The following is a 21,651-nucleotide window of genomic DNA, read 5'->3' on the forward strand; positions in this document are numbered from 1 at the left end:
ACTGTATAGACAACTTGTGCTCGATCACATTCCTGGGTACTCCAGACATATCAGACGGACCCCAAGAAAAGACGTCCGCGTTAGCCCGGAGGAAGGTGATGAGCGCGAGTTCCTATTTGGGGTCCAGCGAGACCCCAATCTGGACTGTCTTAGTCGGGTTGGTGTCTTCCAGGCTTACTGCTTTGAGTCAATCGTCTGGGCTGGTGATGACTTGGACTTTTACTGGCCATCTGTTGGGTTCAGCGGTCTCGGGCTGCGACCCGGGAGTTAGCACGACCATGTCGAGGCTTCTCTTGTCGTAGTGCAGGGCCGTCTTGGCGTTGCCAGCAACGGTGATGGCCCCTGTTGGCCCAGGGATCTTGATTGCGTGGTACACGTAGTGAGCAACGACCATGAACTGGGCCATTGCTGGTCGCCTGAGGATCGCGTTATACACAGTCCCAAAGTTGGCCACATCGAAGAGGACCCTTTCGGTCCTGAAGTTGTCCGACAAGCCGAAGGTGGTCGGTAGCTCGATTCGTCCTAACGGCTTGGCCAAGGAGCCTGGGGTGATCCGAAGAAAGGTGGGGATGGCTTTAATGAGCTTCTCAGAATTTGCAGGGCATCCAGTGCATCGGTGAAGAGAAGGTTGATCGAGCTCCCACCGTCGACGAGCACACGGCCTAGCTGGATGTTCTGTATCATGGGTTCGACTACGATGGGGTAGCGACCAGGGCGTCTGACGCATGCCGGATGGTCGGCCTGGCTGAAGGTGAGTGGGACCTCCGACCAATTGAGGCGTGGGCTCGGGTCTGATGTGGTTGCCCACACTTCCCGGGCCACTGACTTGTATTCCCTATTAGAGGAGGCATTTGTATGGTGGATCGTGCAGTAGCCCCGACCCTTTTTCCCGTCCTTCTTTTCGAAGCGTCGATGTGTAAGGTCAGCTTGTTTGACTGCCAAGACCTCAGGAGGTCCGGCCTTCCGCTTGCTCTTCTTGTCTTTCCTGTCGGCTCCTTTGGAAGAGGTGGGCCGGTCGGACGCTGGGCGCGACCTGGAGTCGATCTGCCGCTCTCGGGCCTCGGCGGCCTGTGAGCATTTGTTTGCGAGCTCAAAGAGCTCTGTGGTGTTTCGGATTACCCGGGTGGCCAGCTTCTTGACCATTTTCTGGTCCTTGACCCCCCTTCTTGAACGCTATGACAACAAATTCTCCCGTAATCCTTGGAATGGTGAACTGGGTGAAGATGATGAAAAGAGAGAAAGTCTTCCATGCTTGGTGTATGGGAATCAATCAAGTAAACTTCATCAATCTTCTGGAAGATAAAGATGGAAACAATGATGATCATCATTATCAAGAGAAGAGGAGTTGATGATGAGCGTTGAAGAGCTATGAGAAGTGTTGAAGCTCGGATGATGTGTTCGTTAAGTTTGATAGGATTCCTCAAAGCAAAGATATAACTAGAATAGATTTTTTTCGTCTTTTCCTATCTCAAGGAGTTTGGAGGAAGAACGAATTATAGGATCGATAGTTGTACTATCAAGAGGGGCTGCTGAAAGCATTGCTCGATTGTTTTATCGAGTGCTCAAACCATATGCTTAGTGCGGGATGTGTTTGTGTTGAGAGTTTGTTTTATGAGTCCGAGGTATCTAAAAGTGTTTTAGATCTAACCCATTAATTTATTGTCCTTAGAGGTGAAAAATGGTTGTGGCCAAGCCTTAGTGTTGTTTGGCATGTTCCATGTGGTTCCTAGTTTAATCTTGGACAATTAAGCTTTAGAAAATAGGTGGAAGTGTCTGAATCTTTTTTAAGTGTTTCTAACTTTGATTCAATGTGCTCGAGATCATGAATTCAGTAGGGATGTGTAGCCCTCTGAATAAGCTTTTCGTAGAGTCCAAAATCGCTGAAATCGGACTTCAGGATCAAAAGTTATCGCCATTTCTAAAGGGTCAGCTGTGCTGATATCGGAAGTTCCGATTCCCAAAATCAGAAGTTCCGATGTCAGTTGAAAATTCTGATGTTTTAGAAAGCTAGTGCTCTCGGGTTTGAAGTTAGCATTTAATCGAAAGTTTCGATCTAAGGATCGAAAGTTCCGATGTGTGCTGGAAATAGGCTGTAACAGTTAGTTTTCGGCCATTGGGATTCATCAGATCGAAAGTTTCGATCTGTGCAGTCTGAGTCTAACGGCTAGCTTTTCAATGTGGGATATTCATATCCCTTGTCATCCTAGCGTGGAGGAGGTTGCTTGGCTGCCTTTGTGGTGCTTGTGAGAGGTGTTTGAACTTGGTGTTCCACCTTTGAATACTCCCCTTCCCTCTCTATCAAGATTTAGTGAGAATCAACCCTTTGTAGCTTAGTTAATAGAGGGAGAGAGGTGTGAAGGGTGTGGTGCTTTGGTAGCCCACGATTATCGCATTAGTTGTGTGTGTTTGAGCACTCAGCATTGATCGTGTGCTAGTTCATGAGTTTGTTACTCTTGGAGACCACCGTCTCTTAGACGGTTTAGTGGTAGATTGTCGGCGATCTCCTCAAGTAAAGATTGTGAGTAGGTCGGAAAGTGATTGGAGAACTCACCATCTTCAGAGTGAAAGAAAAGTTGGCCATAGTGGAGGTGAGGAGTGCATGTTTGCAACCTCATGAGGAAAATGGTTGAAAATGACCAGGCTCAAGTGTGACCGAGCTTTCTCAACGGAAACATAGTATATCGGTCGATATCTGAACTTCGGTAACAAATCATTTGTCTTTGTATTCCCTTATTCTTGTGTGTTACTTTGATATCCATGCTTGTATGCTTATTTGTATGTGCTTCAAGTTAATTTCATGATTTTGAAATATGTTGTTTTGAACTGATCGAAACTTCCGATTTGGGAGATTGAACTTCTGATGAATAGTAATTTCAGAACTTCTTATTAGAGTTTTTTTTCATATCGTGCTAGATATCTTTGTCACCCTAGGATTGTAACCTTCACACTTGGATCTATAAGGTTAAGACCTACTCTGATGGTTCTCTTGAGCACTACAAGACTCATCTTGTCGCCCGTCATTTTCAGCACTACAAGACTTTTGCACCTGTGGCACACGGTAGGAGCACGATTCTGTATATAGTCCTTGAGAATGCCCATGTCCCGCTCAAACGCATACATCTGATGTAAGAATACAAGACCCAATGCAATTATCTCATTCATGATATGAACTAAGAGGTGTATTGTGACATCAAAAAAGGACGAAGGGAAGCACATCTCAAGTCATCTGATATAAGAATACAAGGCCCAATGCAATTATCTCATTCATGATGTGAACTAAGAGGTATATCGTGATATCAAAAAAGGACTAAGGGAAGCACATCTCAAGTTAGCATAGAGTCTCTACCAAGTAACTATGTAGAGCACCCAGTTTTCCAGCATCAATCACCTTCTATTCAATTGCGTTGAAGAAGTGACACAACCGTGTGATGACCACCATTATATATCCTAGCTTGATACCCCTGTTTGCAATAGGGAGCATCTGCATCATCATCACATGACAATTGTGAGACTTCATGTCGATTAGCTTCAAATCTTTCATTGAGACTAGTTTCTTGATGTTGGATGAGTAACAAGTCGGGACTCTCACCTCACGTAAGCACTTGCACAATGCCTTTTTCTCCTCAAGTGTCAGAGAGTAGCTAGCCGGGGAAGGTAATATTTCCCATTTGGTCTGTCTTTAGGGTGTAGCTCTAGCCTAATTTTAAAATGTACCAAGTCCTTATGTGACTTGATTCCATCCTTTGTCTTGCCTCGTATGTCTAGTGAGAGGCCAATGATGCTATCACACATATTCTTCTCAATGTACATGACATTGATGCTGTGGCGAACTTCCAAGTCCTTCCAGTAGGGCAAATACTTAAAGAAAATTGGCATCTTCTTCCATAGCATGTCGGTCGGTGTCTCACTTTGCTTTCTCTTTTTACCCTTCGTTAGCTTCCCAAAAACAACCTTGATGTTCTTGACCATTTCAAACACTAGTGCCCCACTGCGAAGTTTTGGGCTAGTACATTGCTCAATCGTATCGTCAAAATATTTTTTCATCTTACGGTATTTATGTGTTTTGAGTAAGAACCATCGGTGTCGCGTGCACACTACTATCTGTGAGTACGGAAGGTACACAGATGTGGTTTCATCCAAGCATACTACACATCCTTGCTTTACTTTAACATGTCCTAATAGGCAAAAAAGGGTAGGATAATCACTGATGGTAATGAAAATCATGGCTTTTAGCGTGAAGTACTGTCGCCAGAACTAATCCCACACCCAGACCCTATCGTTCCACAGTTTCTCCATATCTTCTATCAATGGTTGCAGAAACACATCTATATCATTGCTAGGTTATTTCAGTCTTTGGGTAAAGATGGACAACATAAGATACTTCCGCTTCATGCATAACCAAGGAGGAAGGTTGTAGATAGCCAGGACTACTGGCCAAGTGTTATATGAGGTGCTCATGTCATCAAAAGGATTCATTCCATCGGTACTCAATGCGAACCTTACATTTCTTTGGTTCTTTAGCGAAATCTGGATACATGACATCAAACTTCCTCCATTGGCTAGCATTAGCGGGGCATTGAAGCTTAGTTCCATCCGTCTTGCACTTATCTAAATACCAACGCATTAGTTTAAAGTCCCTAGGGTTCGAGTACAAACGCTGCAAGTGGGAGATCACTAGCACGTACCACATCACCATGGCATGACTTCTTTTCTTTTTCTCCGCGTTGGAAGAAGTATCTTCATCATCATGACCAACAATATTCTTCTTCTTCTTCTATGGGTTGGCGGAAGCATCTTCGTCCTCACAATTATCATTCCTTTGTACCAACTCGTATTGCACACTAGTTATCTATCTAAAGCTTCATACTCTTTACGGTAGAGGATACAATGGTTCAGACATGCGTATATTTTTTGCACATCCAATGACAATGGGCAGATAAGCTTCTTCGCCTGATAAGTGGTGGTGGGAAATGAGTTAGGCTTCGGAAGCATGTTCGCCAAGAGACTCAACAAATTTGAGAAACTCTTGTTGGACCATCCATTGCTATCCTTCAACCTTAGAAGTTCAAGCACCGAATGCAACACCATAAACTCCTTATCATAGCCCTTCGATTCCTCAAACAAAAGTTCCTTCGATGCCTTCTATAACGTCTCAAAATTATCTAAACCTCTCGTGTCCCTTAAAACATGCAGTTTTGCGTAACGCAACATTTCCTCCAGATCAAAATTAGCATTATCATCCATCATAATATCAGTGTCACCTTCGACTCCCTCATCATCACCATCCACCTAATCAGTAGCAATGTCATCGTTTGATTTGCATGTACGTTTTCGCCGTGTTTGGACCAACATGTGTAATCCTCGACAAAACCTCTCAAGATCAAGTGTGATTTGGTTACGCTTGATTTGTCCCACAATTTATGGTTCTTGCAATCAGATCATGGGCAATGCATTTCCTTTGTCTTCTTAGTCAAAGCGTCCTTCTTGGTGGCTTCAATAAAAGTAGAAAATTCTTTGATGTATATTTCTCCATATCTTGATGCATCGTACATCCATGCTCTATATATATTTAACTTCAACCACACAATTAGATATATAAATTAAATAATAAGAAAAACATAATAAAAAAGATTATTTAAAAAAGGGAAAAATTGGACATATTATGATTTATAATATGTCTACGTAATTGAATCTACATTGGCGCAAATTTACGGCTCAAAACAATATGGATTCATTACTCTCTTTCCTTCTATATCTAGATCTAGATTTAGATCTATCCAAAAAATTCTCACTCATGATAAAACCTCATAGAGGCTAAAAAACATCAAATTGAAGCTACATTTTTTAAATATAATGCTAGAATCATGTGAACCTATACAATTGAATCAACATTTACCACAAATTTTAGCTAATTCGAGGATCTAAATGGCTAGAACCATGAGCATCTCTAGATCACATTCAAACCCTAATTAAGCCTTAAATCTAAATTTAGACTTCAAAAAAATGCTAGCTACTGATGTGATACTCTAACCTTAGATGGCTCCTCCAAGGAATTGAAAAACAAAACCTCCCCCTTTATTTTCAAAACTCGTAGCCGCCTTGAGCTGCATTGTTCGGACACAACGAGCTTGGTATGAATGGAGCTCCCTACGGGTAGGTACTATTTATAGGGAGATTATCACAGGCGGTTCTTTATATGAACCGCCTGTGATATTAGTTTTCACAGGCGGTTCGAAACTGCATGGGACTTCAGTCTACTATTCAAGCGGTTTGACACATGAACCACCTGTAAAAAGGAACCTTAGGTGTTTCAAAAAATAGCTTTCTAGTAGTGATGACCACAGTTCACACTCTTCTTGTTGTTGCCTCTGTGCATCAGTGGTTTATTTCTCAGCTTGATGTCAAGAATATCTTTCTTAATGGTGAGCTGTGTGAGGAGGTCTACATACATCCACCGCTAGGGCATTGTATTCCTGAGGGCATGGTTTGTCACCTATGTCGCTCTCTTTATGGCCTTAAGAAAGCCCATCGTGCCTGGTTTAAGCATTTTTTCTTTTGTGATCATTGCTGCTAGTTTTCTGCTAGTGCTCATGATCCCGCGCTCTTTGTCTGCACTTCGTCTCGTGGTCAGACTATTCTTCTCTTGTATGATGATGACATGATCATTATAGGAGATGACTTTGTGTATATTGCCTTTGTAAAGGCTCGTCTCAATGAGTAGTTTCTTATGTTCGATATTAATCTTCTTCATTATTTTATTGGGATTAAGGTTTCTTCTACATCCGAGGGTTTCTTTCTATTCTAAGAGAAGTATATTCACGATCTTCTTGATCATATTTCTCTCACTGATGAGCGCATTGTTGAGACTCCTTATGGAGTTTAACCTTCATCTTCGGTCCACTCATGGTGAGTCTCTTGTGGATCCCACTCGCTACCATCACCTTGCTGGGAGTCTTGTTTACTTTAGTGTTACTCATCCTGATATTTCTCATATAGTACACATCCTCAGTCAATTCATTTTTGCTCCCACTCAACTCCACTATAACCATCGTTTGCGTATTTTGTGCTATTTTTATGGGACTATCTCTCACCATCTTTTATGTCCACGTTTTAGCCCTTTACAGCTCCATGCATATTCTGATGCTATCTGCGCTAGTGATCCCTCTTATCACCGGTCTCTTTCTGCCGACTGTGTTTTTCTTGGTTGTTCTCTCATTGCTTGAAAGACTAAGAAGCATACCGTAGTTTCTCGTTCCAATGCAGAGGCTGAGTTGTGAGCCATGGCTTTATTGACAACAGAGCTTAGTTGGTTACGACAGTTACTTGATGATCATGTTTTTTCATCTCCTGCACCTACTCCTATTTTCTATGACAATTCAGGTGCTATCAGTATTGCTTGAGACCCAGTGAAGTATGAGCTCACCAAACATACTAATGTTAATACTTCTTACACACGAACATAGGTACATCATGAGATTATTGCTCTTTAATATGTTTCTTCAAAATTTTAGTTGACTGATTTCTTCATGAAGGCATAGAGTACAGCTCGGCACATATTCTATCTCTACAAATTCAGTGTGGTTGATCTGCGATCCCCAGGAGTTTGAGGGGTGTTAGAGATATATATTATGCATATGTAATATCGACGTACTACAAAGAACTCTTTGCATATTGCTAATATATACATGTATATATTGGCCTACATATTCCATAAAATATAAGTTGATATACTGGCCTATGAACTCCCTGAAGTAAAAGAATTCCCTGAAGTAAAAATTGCTATTCGTAACAACTAGCCTGTGTCGGCACGTCAGTCCAGTTGAGGAGCGCATGAGACGCACACTGCAGAAGCAAACACCGGCGTCTTCTTGTACCTGTGTTGGTTGAGAAACTGATTCACCGACGCCTTAGCTGCTGCGGGGCCCTGGCGTCTGGCGTGGGAGGCAGGCGGAAGTGGCTTGGCTGTAGCATCCATTCCATATAGGAGTTAGCCTGGAATGTGACAGTGGAGTTCTGTCGAGGAAGTACACGGTGACGGCAGTGCCCGAAACAAGCAGGGCTGGCCAGGCCTGGCCTCAAACATTCCATTCCCCAGGCTGCTTATACTTTGTAGGCAATCTAATTGTCTTGTCAATGACCCATGTTGAACTTAATCTTAGTCGTGAGTCTCAGGGACTCGATTGAAGTCTAAATTCTGGTCGTAACTTGAAAGGTTTGTTCGTGCGGTATGCACGGGAGTAGTCTGAGTTTGAGTCGGAATCGGATCGTGAGATGACACGATTCAGTTTAGGATTCGGAGTTAACATGTCGCTATAAATATGAGTTATAATCTCTAGTTTCTATAAGCAAGACATAGAGTTGTGTAAGTTGTAAGATAATAGAGTCAAAAATTTCTCAAGAGAGAGTTTTTGTTTGTGGTTGTTCTTGTCAAGTATTTGTCTTTGTGTTCTCGTCGGGAGGCTCACGTGGTCGAGCAAGGTGCTAGTCGTGAGACTGGTAATTCTCTCGACGTAGTCGTGCCTGACTGGTTGCTCGTGTGGTCTAGACGCGTATACTGATCGGAGGCGTGGTCGCTCTCTCGTACTCGCGGATCGCTGGACTACTCATGATTGGATTTTGCTGGTCGCTCGCATGATCAGCAATCATGGGCTGGTCGTCCGTGTGGTCATGCGCGTGATCCTATGGGTTGGCGAGACCCAACATCTGGTATCAGAGCCAGAAGGGCGCAACGCTAACTTGTGAAGATGTCGATCATTTCTCAGGGAGAGGCGGCATGGGAGAGCAGCGGTGGGTCGTTCCTGTACTCGCAGTTGATGGCGACAAACTACAAGAGCTAGGTGATTCGTGTACAGGTGATGATGGAGGATCAAGGTGTTTGGGAGGTAGTCGGGCCAACGGCCGGTGCAGTCATTGACAAAAAGAAGGACAAGAAGGCAAGGTCGTATCTCTTCCAAGGGCTCCCGGAGGATCTCCTGATGCAGGTGGCAAGGAAGAAAACTGCAAATGAGGTCTGGGACTATCTGAAGACAAGGTTCGTAGGCGCGGATCATGTCAAGAATGCACGGCTACAGACGTTGAAGAGTGACTTCAATACTATGCGCATGGAGGAGGGAGAGACGTTGGACCAGTACGCCGAAAAGCTTAACACCATGTTCGTCAGATACGCCAATCTAGGGGAGACGCTTAACAATGCTGCATTTGTCAAAAAAATTGTTCGACGCCATGCTGGATCAATTCCTGAGTGTGATTGTGGGATTGAGCAGTACTACAACCTCGACAAGATACCATTCGAGGAAGCCATGAGGCGCCTGAAGCAGTTTGAAGAACGTGCTCGCTCATGAGCATCCAGCAGCAATAGCACCAGCGACGGCCAGCTCCTTCTCACTCAGGCAGAGTGGCAGGCCCGACAGAAGAAGGATGGCAACAACTCCTCATTGAGCAACAAGGGAAAATCCCACCCTGCTGTAGATAGCAGCAACCGCGGCCGAGGTGGTCATGGATGTGGTAGAGGTCGTGGCGATACGTCACACAATGACGAGGAGAGTGGCTCAGGCGGTAGTCGTTGCTACAAGAGCCACATCAAGTGCTACAACTGCTACAAGACGGGGCACTACATGAACAAGTGCAAGGCACCAAAGAAAAAAGAGGAAGAGAAAGGCGTGACACATATCACCCATATTGATGACACCGAGCTGGCCTTACTGCTCGCAGTGTCAAAGGAGTCAGTATCAGGACTACAGCAGAGGCAGGATGTTGTGTTGCTGAATGAGGAGAAGTTAAAGCCGGAACTGCATGACACAACGGAGGGAGGCTCCAACTTTGAGGTCTAGTACCTAGATAATGGGGCCAGTAATCACATGACTGGTGACAAAGAGAAATTCATAGAGCTGGACGAAGGTGTCACTAGCAAGGTGAAGTTCGGGGATGACTCCATGGTACATATCATGGGGTTAGGGTGTGTCGTGTTCAGCTACAAGAATGGTGATCAATGGTGGTTGCAGGAGGTCTACTACATTCTAAGACTATGCAGCAATATCATCAGCCTTGGACAACTTACCGAAGTTGGACATAAGGTGATCATGGATGCTGAACATCTATGAGCATACGATAATAGTCCTGCATGGTTGCTGATGAAAGTGAGGCGAACTCCAAATCGCCTCTATAAGATCGAGTTGCATCAAGCAACGCCAATGTGTCTCTTAGCTAGCCTTCAAGATCTGGCATGGCTCTGGTATGCGAGGCTTGGACATGTCAACTTCGCAGCTATGAAGCTACTTGTTGACAAAGAGATGGCGGCGGGCGTGCCGCTGATCACACACCCGAATCAATTATGTCAAGGGTGTTTGTTGGTAAAGCAGGTGAGGTAGCCATTTCGGGCAGCGGCTAATTTCAGGGCAGAGAAACCACTTGAACTGCTACATGCTGACCTTTGCGGGTCGATCACACCTTTGACTCTCGCCGGTAATAGTTATTTCATGTTAATTGTTGATGACTTTACTCGGTGGATGTGGGTGTACGTGATCAAGTCGAAGGACCAAGCCTGCTCCGTGTTTAGAAAATTCAAGTTGCAGGCCAAAAACACAAGCGGGCAGCGCATCAAGACGTTGAGGACTGATCGCAGCGGGGAATTCCTCTCTGCTGAGTTCACCCAGCTATGTGAGGAGGCCGGGATTAAGCGGCACCTCACCGCGCCGTACACACCACAGCAAAACGGCGTGGTGGAGCGGAGGAACAGTTCCGTGATGGCGATGGCGAGGTCCCTCCTCAAGAGCATGAACATACCTAGAAGATTTTGGAGAGAGGCAGTGCGACACTCGATGTATCTGCTGAACCGCTTGTCGATGAAGGCGCTGGATGATTGCACTCCATTCAAGGCTTGGAACGAAAGGAGGCCGCATTTGGCGCACCTTCGTGTGTTCGGCTGCACTGCACATGCGAAGGTAATAACACCACACTTGAAGAAGCTCAGTGATCGAAGCCATCCGATGGTGTATATTGCCGTCGAGGACGGGTGCAAGGCACATCGTCTCTTTGATCTAAGGCGTAGCAAAATTCATGTATGTCGTGATGTTAAATTTGATGAAACCGTGGAGTGGAGCTGGTGTATAGGTGCAGGTGGTGGGGAGCCGTCTGATTTTGATGTTGAGGAGGCGATTTGCATTGAGCCGGCAGTGGGCGGCACTGTGCCATTTGCGGGTGGTACGGCAAGTGTGCCTACGCCCACGACACATGGTGATCTAGCTCCTTCATTGACTCCGCTGGTCGGCGAGATGACACCGGAAGGGCCAGCAACCAGGATACATGCTGTGGCATGCACGATAGCCACCTCTCCAACAACCCCCACCAGTCCAGTGGTGTTGCCGACACTTGAATCACCGGTGGATGATCGGGCCACACTGCTGCGAAGCGGGAGTAGCAGCACAGATGAAGTACATGTTCGTTATAGGAACATCAATGACATCGTGAGAGATGCTCCAAGGGTGAACCTTGATGAAGACCCGGAAGCAGAGGCCATACTCATGGAGACGGAGGAGCCGTCCTCCTACCACGAGGCTGCTGGGCAACTGGTCTGGGAGAATGCCATGGCTAAGGAGATCGAGTCCATAGAGAAGGGCATGTGGACTCTCACGGCGTTGCCGGCTGGTCACAAACCAATTGAGCTCAAATAGGTTTACAAATTGAAAAAGAATTCAGATGGAGATGTGATCAAGCACAAGGCAAGGTTGATCGCGAAGGGATTTGTGCAGCGGCAAGGAATCGATTTTGAAGAAGTGTTTGCACCAGTGGTGAGGCTGGACAGCGCGTCATCCTTGCTGTTGCAGCCAACCGAGGTTGGCAGATTCATCATCTTGATGTCAAGTCAACATTCTTAAATGGAGAGTTTGAAGAAGAAGTATATGTGGCTCAGCCATAAGGGATTTGTAGTGAAGAACAAAGAGCATCTTGTCCTCAAACTCAGCAAGGTGTTGCATGGACTCTGGCAAGCGCCACGGGCATGGAACATACGACTTGATAGGAGCTTGAAATGGATTGGTTTCAGCAAATGTACACAGGATCATACCGTATACACAAGAGGAACAGGTCAAGCTGGAATCATTATCAGAGTATATGTTGATGATCTCATTGTGATAGGAGAAAGTCCAGATGAGATCATGGGATTCAAGCAACAGATGATGAGTGAGTTCGAGATGACCGATCTCGGATTGCTTAAATACTATCTCGGGATTGAGGTAGCACAAGAAGATGGGTGAATTACAATCAAGAAAACAGCGTATGCGAAGAAGGTTCTTGGTCAATTCGGTATGTTGGATTGCAATCCCATAAAATTCCTCATGGAACAAAGTGCGCAACTGCATAAGGATTCAGATGGACAACTAGTTGATGCAACTTAGTATCGTCGCATCATCGGTTGCCTGAGGTATTTACTCCATACAAGACCTGATCTGTCTTTTGTTATTGTGGTGGCAAGCAGATTAATGGAGAAGCCCACGATGATGCATCGCAAGGCAGTGAAGCAAATTCTTCGGTATTTGAAGGGTACTGTGTATTATGGTCTTATGTGTACCAGAGGACGAGAAACAGATGTGATCACCAACTACACGGATAGTGATTTGGCCGGTGACATGGATGATAGGAAGAGTACTGGAGGTATAGCTTTCTATATCAATGAGAGCCTGGTTTCATGGAACTTGCAGAAGCAGAAAATTGTGGCTGTCTTCCTATAAGATGAGTTTATGGTGACAACGGCAGCGGCATGCCAAGCATTGTGGCTTAGAATTCTGTTGGAGGAGCTAACAGGAGAAGAGTCCAAAGTAGTAAAATTGCTTGTTGATAACAAATCGGCAATTGCTTTGATGAAGAATCCAATATTCTATGGCCGCAGTAAACACATTGACACCAAGTTTTATTTTATCCGTGAGTGCGTTGAAGGAGGCCAGATTGAGGTGGATTTTATCTGCATAGAGGAGCAGCGAGCTGACGCTCTAACAAAGGCATTGCCAACAATGAAGTTGGTGGTCATGTGATATCTATTGGGAGTTCGTTAACTTGGCCCACATCAGGAGTAGGGGGAGTATGTTGGACTTAATCCTAGTCATGGGCCTCGAGGACTCGATTGAAGTCTGGAGTTTTGGTCGTAACTTGGAAGGTTCATTCGTATGGTGTGCACGGGAGTAGTCAGAGTTTGAGTCGGAGTCAGATCGTGGGATGGCACGATTCAGTTTAGAATTCGGAGTTAGCAGGTCATTATAAATATGAGTTGTAATATCTAGTTTCTGTAAGCAAGACATGGAGTTGTGTAAGTTGTAAGATAATATAGTAAAAAAAATTCTTTAGAGAGAACTTTCGTTTGCGGTTGTTCTCGTCGAGTATTTGTCTTTACGTTAGGAGGCTCACGTGGTTGAGCAAGGTGTTGGTCGTGAGACTGATCGTTCTCTCGACGTAGTCGTGCTCGACTGGTCGCTCGTACGGTCTAGGCACATATACTGATCGGAGACATAATTGATCTCTCGTACTCGCAGATCGTCAAACTACTTATGATTAGATTTTGCTAGTCACTCGTGTGATCAGCGTGTAATCCTGTGAGTCGGGGAGACCCAACAACGTATACTCGCGCACCAAACTGACCGTCGAACGAAAACACTACTGCTCCACTGCTCCAGTCAGCCGGCACCCGTCGAACAACGGTGCCGGTCGCTTGCTTACACTGGCGGCGATTGGCATGCAACCAGCCTGACGTCAGCAATGCCTTTGACCCTTGAACCCTGTGCAGTTTGGGTGGGAGTAGTTGCTTGGCTCCTACTCTGCCATCCGCGAGCTGCGACACGCAGGAGCGCCTCACGTAGAGGAACAACTTGTGGAGCAACCGATCAGCTAAACAAAAGCATCATCGGATCGGATTCGTATCCACTGTGAGTCAGTCAGATTAATTCCACGGACGGGCCCATCAATGTTGAATTATCACCGGCAAGGGGCGTGGAGTGAAGCGGTCGATCCAAGCAAGTACTCCTGCGTACATACGATAATGGAATGGCGTAGCTTAATGGAGCGGTTGGGGCTCATCGCCCACTCCTGGATTCCTGACTGATTAACCATCGCTTGCGTGAGGCTCAAGTGAGAGGCGGCCTTAGTACGTGCCTGCTGGCCCAGTGCGAGGCAAGGAGAGCAGATCGAGCACATCTCAGATCATCGCCAAACCTCATGTGACTGCACGATTTGAACCGCCAAACCTCGTGCCATTCATTCGTTCCAAGCCATTGCTATATGATCATCCTCTTGGAATTCATCGATTTTCAACTCCTTATTTTCCCACCAAAATCCATTTACGCTCGTGTAAAAATAAGGATATAAATTAATTAACCTAAGAGTACCTATTAATCCTCTTTAATTCCAACAATAATACTATTTTTATCAAATTAAGCAATTTTTTACAAAACAAATGTTATTAATTAAACTAAGTAGGGTAAATGGATACTTTTAATTAATTAATTTGCACGAGTACGTAGCGATCAGCTGAACATGCATGCTAGGTGGCTTTCGGATTAGAATCCTCTGCAGAGTACTGCGGCCAATACAGAGATTGTAGCACTCGGCATAGTAATCTATGTTTTGCCCAATAGGTCTCTACATTATTACTATAGCAAACACGGCTAAAATAATGACCGAACGTACTGTACATTAATTTTCACTTGAGCATATATTATTGTATAGATATTGTAGCAAAAGATATGGGCGGTTAGACTCGAAATCAACAGCTTTGGACTAGCCTAATGTAGTTCACTGTAGTTCTTTGTAGTTGCTAGTAGATCTCGATCCGTGGTCTTCGACCGGACTGGCCCTATCCCATTTTCCTGTCGCGTGAACATTACCCCGCGATCGATTTGCCATTAGATACGAGTGGGTCCCGTCCTTTTCTGGCAAGTATTAGCTCGTTCTCGCGTGGTTCCGTTCTGCTGGGGCTACGTCTCGTCACCCTTTCCCAAAAAAGAGTCCGAGGTCTTTTCTCTCTCACTTAGCATCTGTATGTCTGTCTCTCTTCCGGATTCATCAGAACAAAAAGGAAAGAACGAACAGCCTATCAGCCTAGTCAAACAGAACTAACTAGTGCAGTGTGTGGTAGCTAGTACGGTTCTATAACGTTTCAAACGAACCGGCACTACCTAGTGCGGGAATTTACGGAAAGATTTTAAATTCTATTATAAATAGTTATAGGCTTCGTTTATACAAAAGTGTCGTATCGAGCTTATTACATATGTTTTTAGAACCATCTATAATATATTTATATAAAGATAGATTTTCTAGATAACCGTCTATACGTAATAAGATTTTAAATCCTATTATAAATTGTTATAGGCTCCGTCTATACAAAAGTGTCATATCGAGCTTGTTACAGATATTTTTAGAATCATCTATAATATATTTACACATAAATAGATTTTCTAGATAACCGTCTATACGTAATAAAAGTCACAGACGGTATTTATTTAAATCCGTCTGTAAATACTAAGAGTCACATATTAATTTTTATTTGAACCTATCTATATTAATTGTCACAGACGGATTAAAAAAAAACCTATGTTTGTCTTCCTTTCCCTTCGGCCATGATGTAAATTCGCTTATAGGAGGACACTTTATGATTATCAAATTAAACATGTTGATATATTATTTATAACATAAATCACACATTATTCAGGAGTCTAGGTGACCGTCTCTAGCAGCGCCGACTTCCTCCTCTTCTCTGAATGTTTAGGAGTGTGCTCTTTTTATGCTTAGATGCCAAAGGGGGAGAGAGTCTAGGTGATCGGGGGAGTCTTTTGGAGAGAGGTAGATGAGTGACTAGTGAGCTTTTTTCATAGACTTAGGGGGAGCTTGGGTAGTATAGGGTCGGAGTGTTGGATCTTCATGGATTTTGATGTAATGACAATCTATTTGATTCTTAATTGATGTGTTTTGGTTGTCATCACATTGTGTTTTCTTTTGTACTCAGTTTTAATTCTTATTCTACTAGCATGATAGGTTGTTCTAGTGCTAGGCTTTCTTTCGCTTAATTGTTATATGTCATTCAATACCTAGTATGATAGGGGTTCTTCATATTCATTTCCTTATTTCTATTTGTGTTGTCAGCAATCACCAAAAAGGGAGAGATTGTAGCATCTAGGCCCCTAAGTAAGTGGTAATTGTTTCGGTCATTAATGACAACCGTATCATTGTGACTAATACGTATGTTTTGAAGGGAATCAAAAAAATTTAGTTCACAATAATTGTATGGGTTTTCTTGTCTCTCATGGAATTCTATTGGTCGATCAAAGGATATTTGCATCAAGATTAATGATCTTCTAGTTCTAAGTGTCACAAGGTGATGAAGGACACTTAGAGTAGGTATAGGTCTCTTTTTTGTCTTTTGACCGTACTATAAAGGGGGGCTAAGTGTTGTAACTTGATCTAGTTGAGTTTAGACATAGCTGGATGCACACTTGCGAAAATCTAGCACTAGGTAGCTAAAGAAACCCATGGGTGAGAAGTTAGAACTTAAAGTCGATTGAATTGGACGAGTTCCAGAAAGTTTGTTCTTGCCGGATTGTCCGGTGTGAGAAGGGTTAAACTCACCAGACTATTTTTCCTCTCTGTGAAGATTTCAAATCACCTTACCGGATTTTCCGGTGATGGGAGAAATTTTGCAAAGGAGCATTTAACAGAAGAGTCATTTTTCAGAGAAATTTGAAGTTACATGCACCGTATTGTTCGAAGATCTGAAGGACACATACACCGGACTATTTAACAGAAGGACTATTTTTTGGAGAAAATCGGAGTTGAACTGACCGGATTGTCCAGTGACTTAAAGGAGTTATCACCAGACTATTTAACAGAAGCTTGGTATTTTCAGAGGAAATGGATTATAACTCAACAGACTATCCGGTGATGCTATGTGGAAGAACAACGGAGAATTTTTGCAACAGCTACTGACAACTATCAAATCAACGTGAGGAAAAAGTAAACTCACCAGATTGCCCGGTGTTAATAGAGGCGTGTTCACCAGACCATCTGATGTTCACGAAAAAAAGTGAGTGGTTGGGCAACAGCTAGATTTGGACCTCTAGGCTATATATACCCCCTCACTTGGTTTCATTCGTCTCTCTTGCAACCCAGAAGCATTCATACACAATGTGTATCATCTAGAGGCAAAGGAGAGCACTTGAGGTGATTTGCAAGTTCTTAATTGAAGATTAAGGACTCCGTTAGTGCTTCAAGAGTAGTGGGTGTGCTTCTATCTATTGTTTAGGCTTGATAGGGATCACGTGAACCAGTTAGCTTGTTACTCTTGGTGGTTGGCGACACCTAGTCGGTCATGGAGATTGGAGGTGTTCTCGATGAGCTCTTGGAGGTCTTATGGGAGCCCCGGGAAGCTCGTGTACTTGGTTTGATGCCCGCCAATCCAGAGATGGAAAAGTGGCAATCACTAGTGAGCACTTGAGTTTTGGTTACTCAAGGGGGAGCGACATCCTTGTGTGGATGCTCCAACGAGTATTAGTGGAGAGTGCCAACTCTCTGATACCTTGAGAAAAACTCGGTGTCCCCTTTCCTACTCTTGTTACATTCCGCATTTTTCTTCTAGCATTTCCTTTATGCAAGTTTCAATTCCTCACTTTACTTATATTATATATGCTTGCATGTTTGTACTTATCATTCTAGCTTGCTAGGTCGTCTAGTTGTTTTTATTCATTCTAGGCTAAGGTTGTTCTTTATTCTAGAATTTGGTAGTTGGTTTAGTTTTTGATTAGTGCCCTATTCACCCCCCTCTAGGGCCATTAGATCCATTCAATAGACACATACAAATCTTACAAGAAATCATTTGTGATAATATCACAGATTTATAAAAACCGTCTGTGTATGTATGATAGAAATAGACAGATTTATAAAAACCGTCTGTGAGTTTATTCATACATAGACGTCTATTTTGTTACAGACATGTCTATCTTAGCAACCGTTTAATGATATTTTATCTATGACGAGTCCTAAGAAACTGTATGTGACATACCGTCTGCTTTCAATAATTTTGTGGTAGTGTGGTAGATAGACGAGTGTACCGAGCAAACATGGTGAATGTGAAGGACCTTCGAGAAAACAATCATATGCGACCTGATCTCATGCAACTAGCAAAATCCTATCTTCTTGTAGAAGATGGGCAAATTCAGGACCCATCTTATTAACAAATTCCATGCCAGTGGGCCGTTTCCAGTAAAATCTTTTTTATTTAGCAATGAAAATTTCTTAGGTAACCTTTCCGTACAAATTCTTGTGGAAGACAGAATTAGCCCTCAAAATCAAGATTTCTCTTTGGTTGATACTAAAGAATAGCACTACTACAAAACGCCACATGCATGGCAGTCGGCTCTAAGGCTTCATGACACCTCATGCAATAGTAACCATTTGTCAGACCATATGGCAGATGGTTTCTATGACGAATCATCTGCTTTTTATGACATATCTCAAACAATGCTGAATAATAATCGTCTGTGTGTGTGTGAAGGCCAAAAAAAATGTTGTCCACCTCTCACTATGGCCACTGCCAGCTCAAGGCTAGGGCCTCCATAGACAACCTCGTACGGTCGCCGCCAAATCCTAAACAAATCACGTACACACGGTCATCATGAAGGCTACTGTCAGCCATCGGCACACATGCCGAGTAGATAAGGAAAAAAATAGAATGGCACCGATGTCAATTTTCCCATCATCGCAATCGAACTGCTGCACTGACCTTCTTCCTCCTCAATGTGCCGTCACCCCAGCTATCATGCCCTCCTTCCTTCTTGGCTCACCACCGCATCGGCGGCTTCTTCCCTGCACCATATTTCTATGCTGCACAGATGATGGACACCTTAAAGACGTGTCACCACCTCCTCCTGTGCAGGATCCCGACACATGGGATCTGTGTTATCGCACTCACCGTCAACATCACCAGCATGCGCACTGCCACTGCCACCACCTTCCCCGGCTCCTGCCAAGGATAAGCAGGAAGGAGCCATCACCATAGAGGAGGCAAGGTGAAGGAGGCTGGGTGATGAGGTGGAGGCCATAGAGGAGGTCAAGCGGCGAGATGAAAATTGGGAGGGAAAGTTGGACTATTTATAATATTACAATAAAAGCAAACAATTCTTCATTAAAATCGACTACCATATCTTCATCCTGGACATGAAACCCTAACCCTAAAAGGATATATCGATGTCGGCTCCTAATGAGAACCGACTGTGATATCCGACATCACAATCAATTTTCTCTCAAGAACCGATCGCCATATCTTTAGTACTCTGTTTTTTTTTTTTTACAATCTTTCTAACCTACATTGATCTTGTACATTGTGCTATCCATAATTTCATACACAATGCATATTTCATAGCTAATAAGTTAGATATATATTGCATATTTTGCATATTGGTTCATATTACAACCAACCAAAAGACAAAATACAGTCGGCACCCGTGAAGCCAAAATGAAGTCGGGCTAATATTGCTACACTGCCTATATTGCCTATTTACTACATGAACAACATGCATGCTACTACATACTAGCTGCAGCGGTACTATCTACTACAGTTTCCTCCTCTTCGAGGTTGAAGTGTCCTTGTCATCATCGTCATTGGTTGACATCAGCCGTGACAAATGCGAGTTGTCGGGCTTCTCTCAATAGTCCTCGTTGTCATTGTACTCACAGTCATTAGAGTCCTCGTCCTCCTCAAGCTCATGCTCCTCCTTCTCCTCCTCATCCTCATCGTCATCCTCCTTAGGCTCCTTGTTGTCGTCTCTGTCATAACCGTGCTCATCGGTGACATCATCACTGACTAGATCCGCCTCTTCCTCTAGCTCTGACTCCACCACTTCCTCGAACTCAGGCACCTCATTCAGGTCTGAATCCTCCTCGATGTTGGGCTCGGTGTTTGACATTGTTGACTCATCGTTGTACCTGAGCTCGATGAAAAGAGCCACAACCAACTCTTCATCGTGGTCAGATGAAATTGCGAGAGATGATAACTTGAGCGGCGACGTCAGCGGCGAAGAGGCAAGTGGGTAAGGTGATGAGGAGGAGGAGGAGGCCATGGTGTGGATTCAAGAGAGAAGTGTGAGAGAGTGACAAGAAAACCCTAACCACACGACTTCCTAAATCTTCATATTTCAGTCAATTCCGCAAGAAAACCGATTGTTATTGTTACAATAACATATTAGGATCGCCTAAAAAAGTGTCTAGAAACACATTGCAAGTCAGTTTGTATTGTAAAGGTGTCTGCAATGTTGTTACATATCACAGACGGTTCTAAAGATCAATTGTCTTGCGTTATGTTAGGGACGGTTCATTCAACAAAACCGTTTTTGCGATGTGCATGTATCCGGGATTTTTGGCCCCCTATGCTCCCCAGAGCTTTTGGCAGATGGTTCACTTTAAGAAGCATTTGCCTTATCTAATCCGCAATTGGTTTTTTCTTAGCATCTACAATATCTCGTTAGATATATGATGTTATTTAGTAATGTAGTATCTTGACCAAAGATAATCTAATTAGATGGGGCACGAAAGGTAATCAAAATTGATATTTCTGTGGTGGAGACGAGACAGTGAGTCATCTGTTTTAATTGTCCAGTGGCTAAATTTGCTTGGTTTGTTATCCAATGTGCTTTTGGTTTACCAAGCACACCACAGTGAGTGCATCAACTAAATTGATAGTTGGTTGCAATTTTTTTCAAGAAAAAACAAAGAATGTTAGTTATTGTCGGGTTTGTGGCTACTGTTTAAGCTATTTGGAAAACTTGAAGCACAGTCTACTTTCATCAGAAGCTACCAAGAGACACGTGCTAGAAACATTGCCTCCCGGCTCACGTGCCTCCAAAGAGAATCATCACTTTCCTCATGATAGCTCTTGATGTACCATCCATGACAGGTGGTCCTTGGCTCCCGACACCACCACTCGGCTCGCGCGCCTCCAGAGAGATCCATTGCTTTCCTCGCGATACTCCAATCACCAGTCCAAGAAATCTCAACACCACCTTCCTCCACGATAGCCCCTGCGTACCCACCCCACCCGCCTACGGCTCGACCCCACCGCCTTCCCCACAGGGTTCAGCACCTCGCCTTCCACCACAACCACCTACCCTCCTGTGACTCGGCTCAACACCGCCACCTTCCCCACCTGGTTCTAGCACCGTGTCTCCCACCGACACCGGTACTGGCTGGGCTCTTGGCCGCTCCCCCCCCCCCACCACAAGCACCTCGTCCGCCTGTGACTCGACCTAACCCCGCCGCCTTCCCCACCCGGGTCCAACACCGTTCCTTCTACCAACACAAGCACTAACCGTATATTGGGTGCTCCCCACCACCACCCCGTCGCCTGCCTGCGACTTGGCTTGACCCCGCCGCCTTGCCTGCAACACGGCTTGACTCCGTCGCTTTGCCTGCGACTCGGCTCGAACCCCTCCGCCTTCCCCCACCCGGGTTAAGCGACCTGCCTATGCTTACATCAGCACTGTCCTACCTCCTCATCTCCTTGGCGTAAGGAGAGTAACAAGGTACCAATCGACAGCGCTGAAGTAAAACATCGACCCGACCCCGCCGCCTTCCCCACCCGGGTCCATCACCGCGCCTCCTGCTAACACCGGCATTGGTCATCTC

General features: G+C 44.4%; 2 protein-coding genes across 2 annotated transcripts; one reads left to right on the forward strand and one right to left on the reverse strand.

Annotated features, from left to right (window-relative positions):
* Positions 1–8,858: 8,858 nt before the first annotated feature.
* Positions 8,859–9,830, forward strand: LOC133890307 (uncharacterized). The gene is made up of 2 exons (XM_062330717.1): positions 8,859–9,304; positions 9,350–9,830. The coding sequence occupies exons 1-2, from the start codon at positions 8,859–8,861 to the stop codon at positions 9,828–9,830; spliced, it is 927 nt and encodes a 308-aa protein (XP_062186701.1).
* Positions 9,831–19,676: 9,846 nt separating this feature from the next.
* Positions 19,677–20,090, reverse strand: LOC133890308 (uncharacterized). Its single transcript, XM_062330718.1, has one exon. It carries the CDS (start codon positions 20,088–20,090, stop codon positions 19,677–19,679), a length of 414 nt encoding a protein of 137 aa, XP_062186702.1.
* Positions 20,091–21,651: the final 1,561 nt, after the last annotated feature.

The sequence above is a fragment of the Phragmites australis genome, chromosome 14 (assembly GCF_958298935.1).
Source record: "Phragmites australis chromosome 14, lpPhrAust1.1, whole genome shotgun sequence".
In the NCBI taxonomy this organism is placed as follows: domain Eukaryota; kingdom Viridiplantae; phylum Streptophyta; class Magnoliopsida; order Poales; family Poaceae; genus Phragmites; species Phragmites australis.

Bases quoted from the DNA above. Each gene is read 5' to 3' on its own strand.
- LOC133890308 (XM_062330718.1), bottom strand. From the start codon at position 20,090: ATGGCCTCCTCCTCCTCCTCATCACCTTACCCACTTGCCTCTTCGCCG.
- LOC133890307 (XM_062330717.1), top strand. From the start codon at position 8,859: ATGGAGGATCAAGGTGTTTGGGAGGTAGTCGGGCCAACGGCCGGTGCA. The intron at 9,305-9,349 runs GCGCCTGAAGCA...ATGAGCATCCAG, and splicing joins CCATTCGAGGAAGCCATGAG to CAGCAATAGCACCAGCGACG.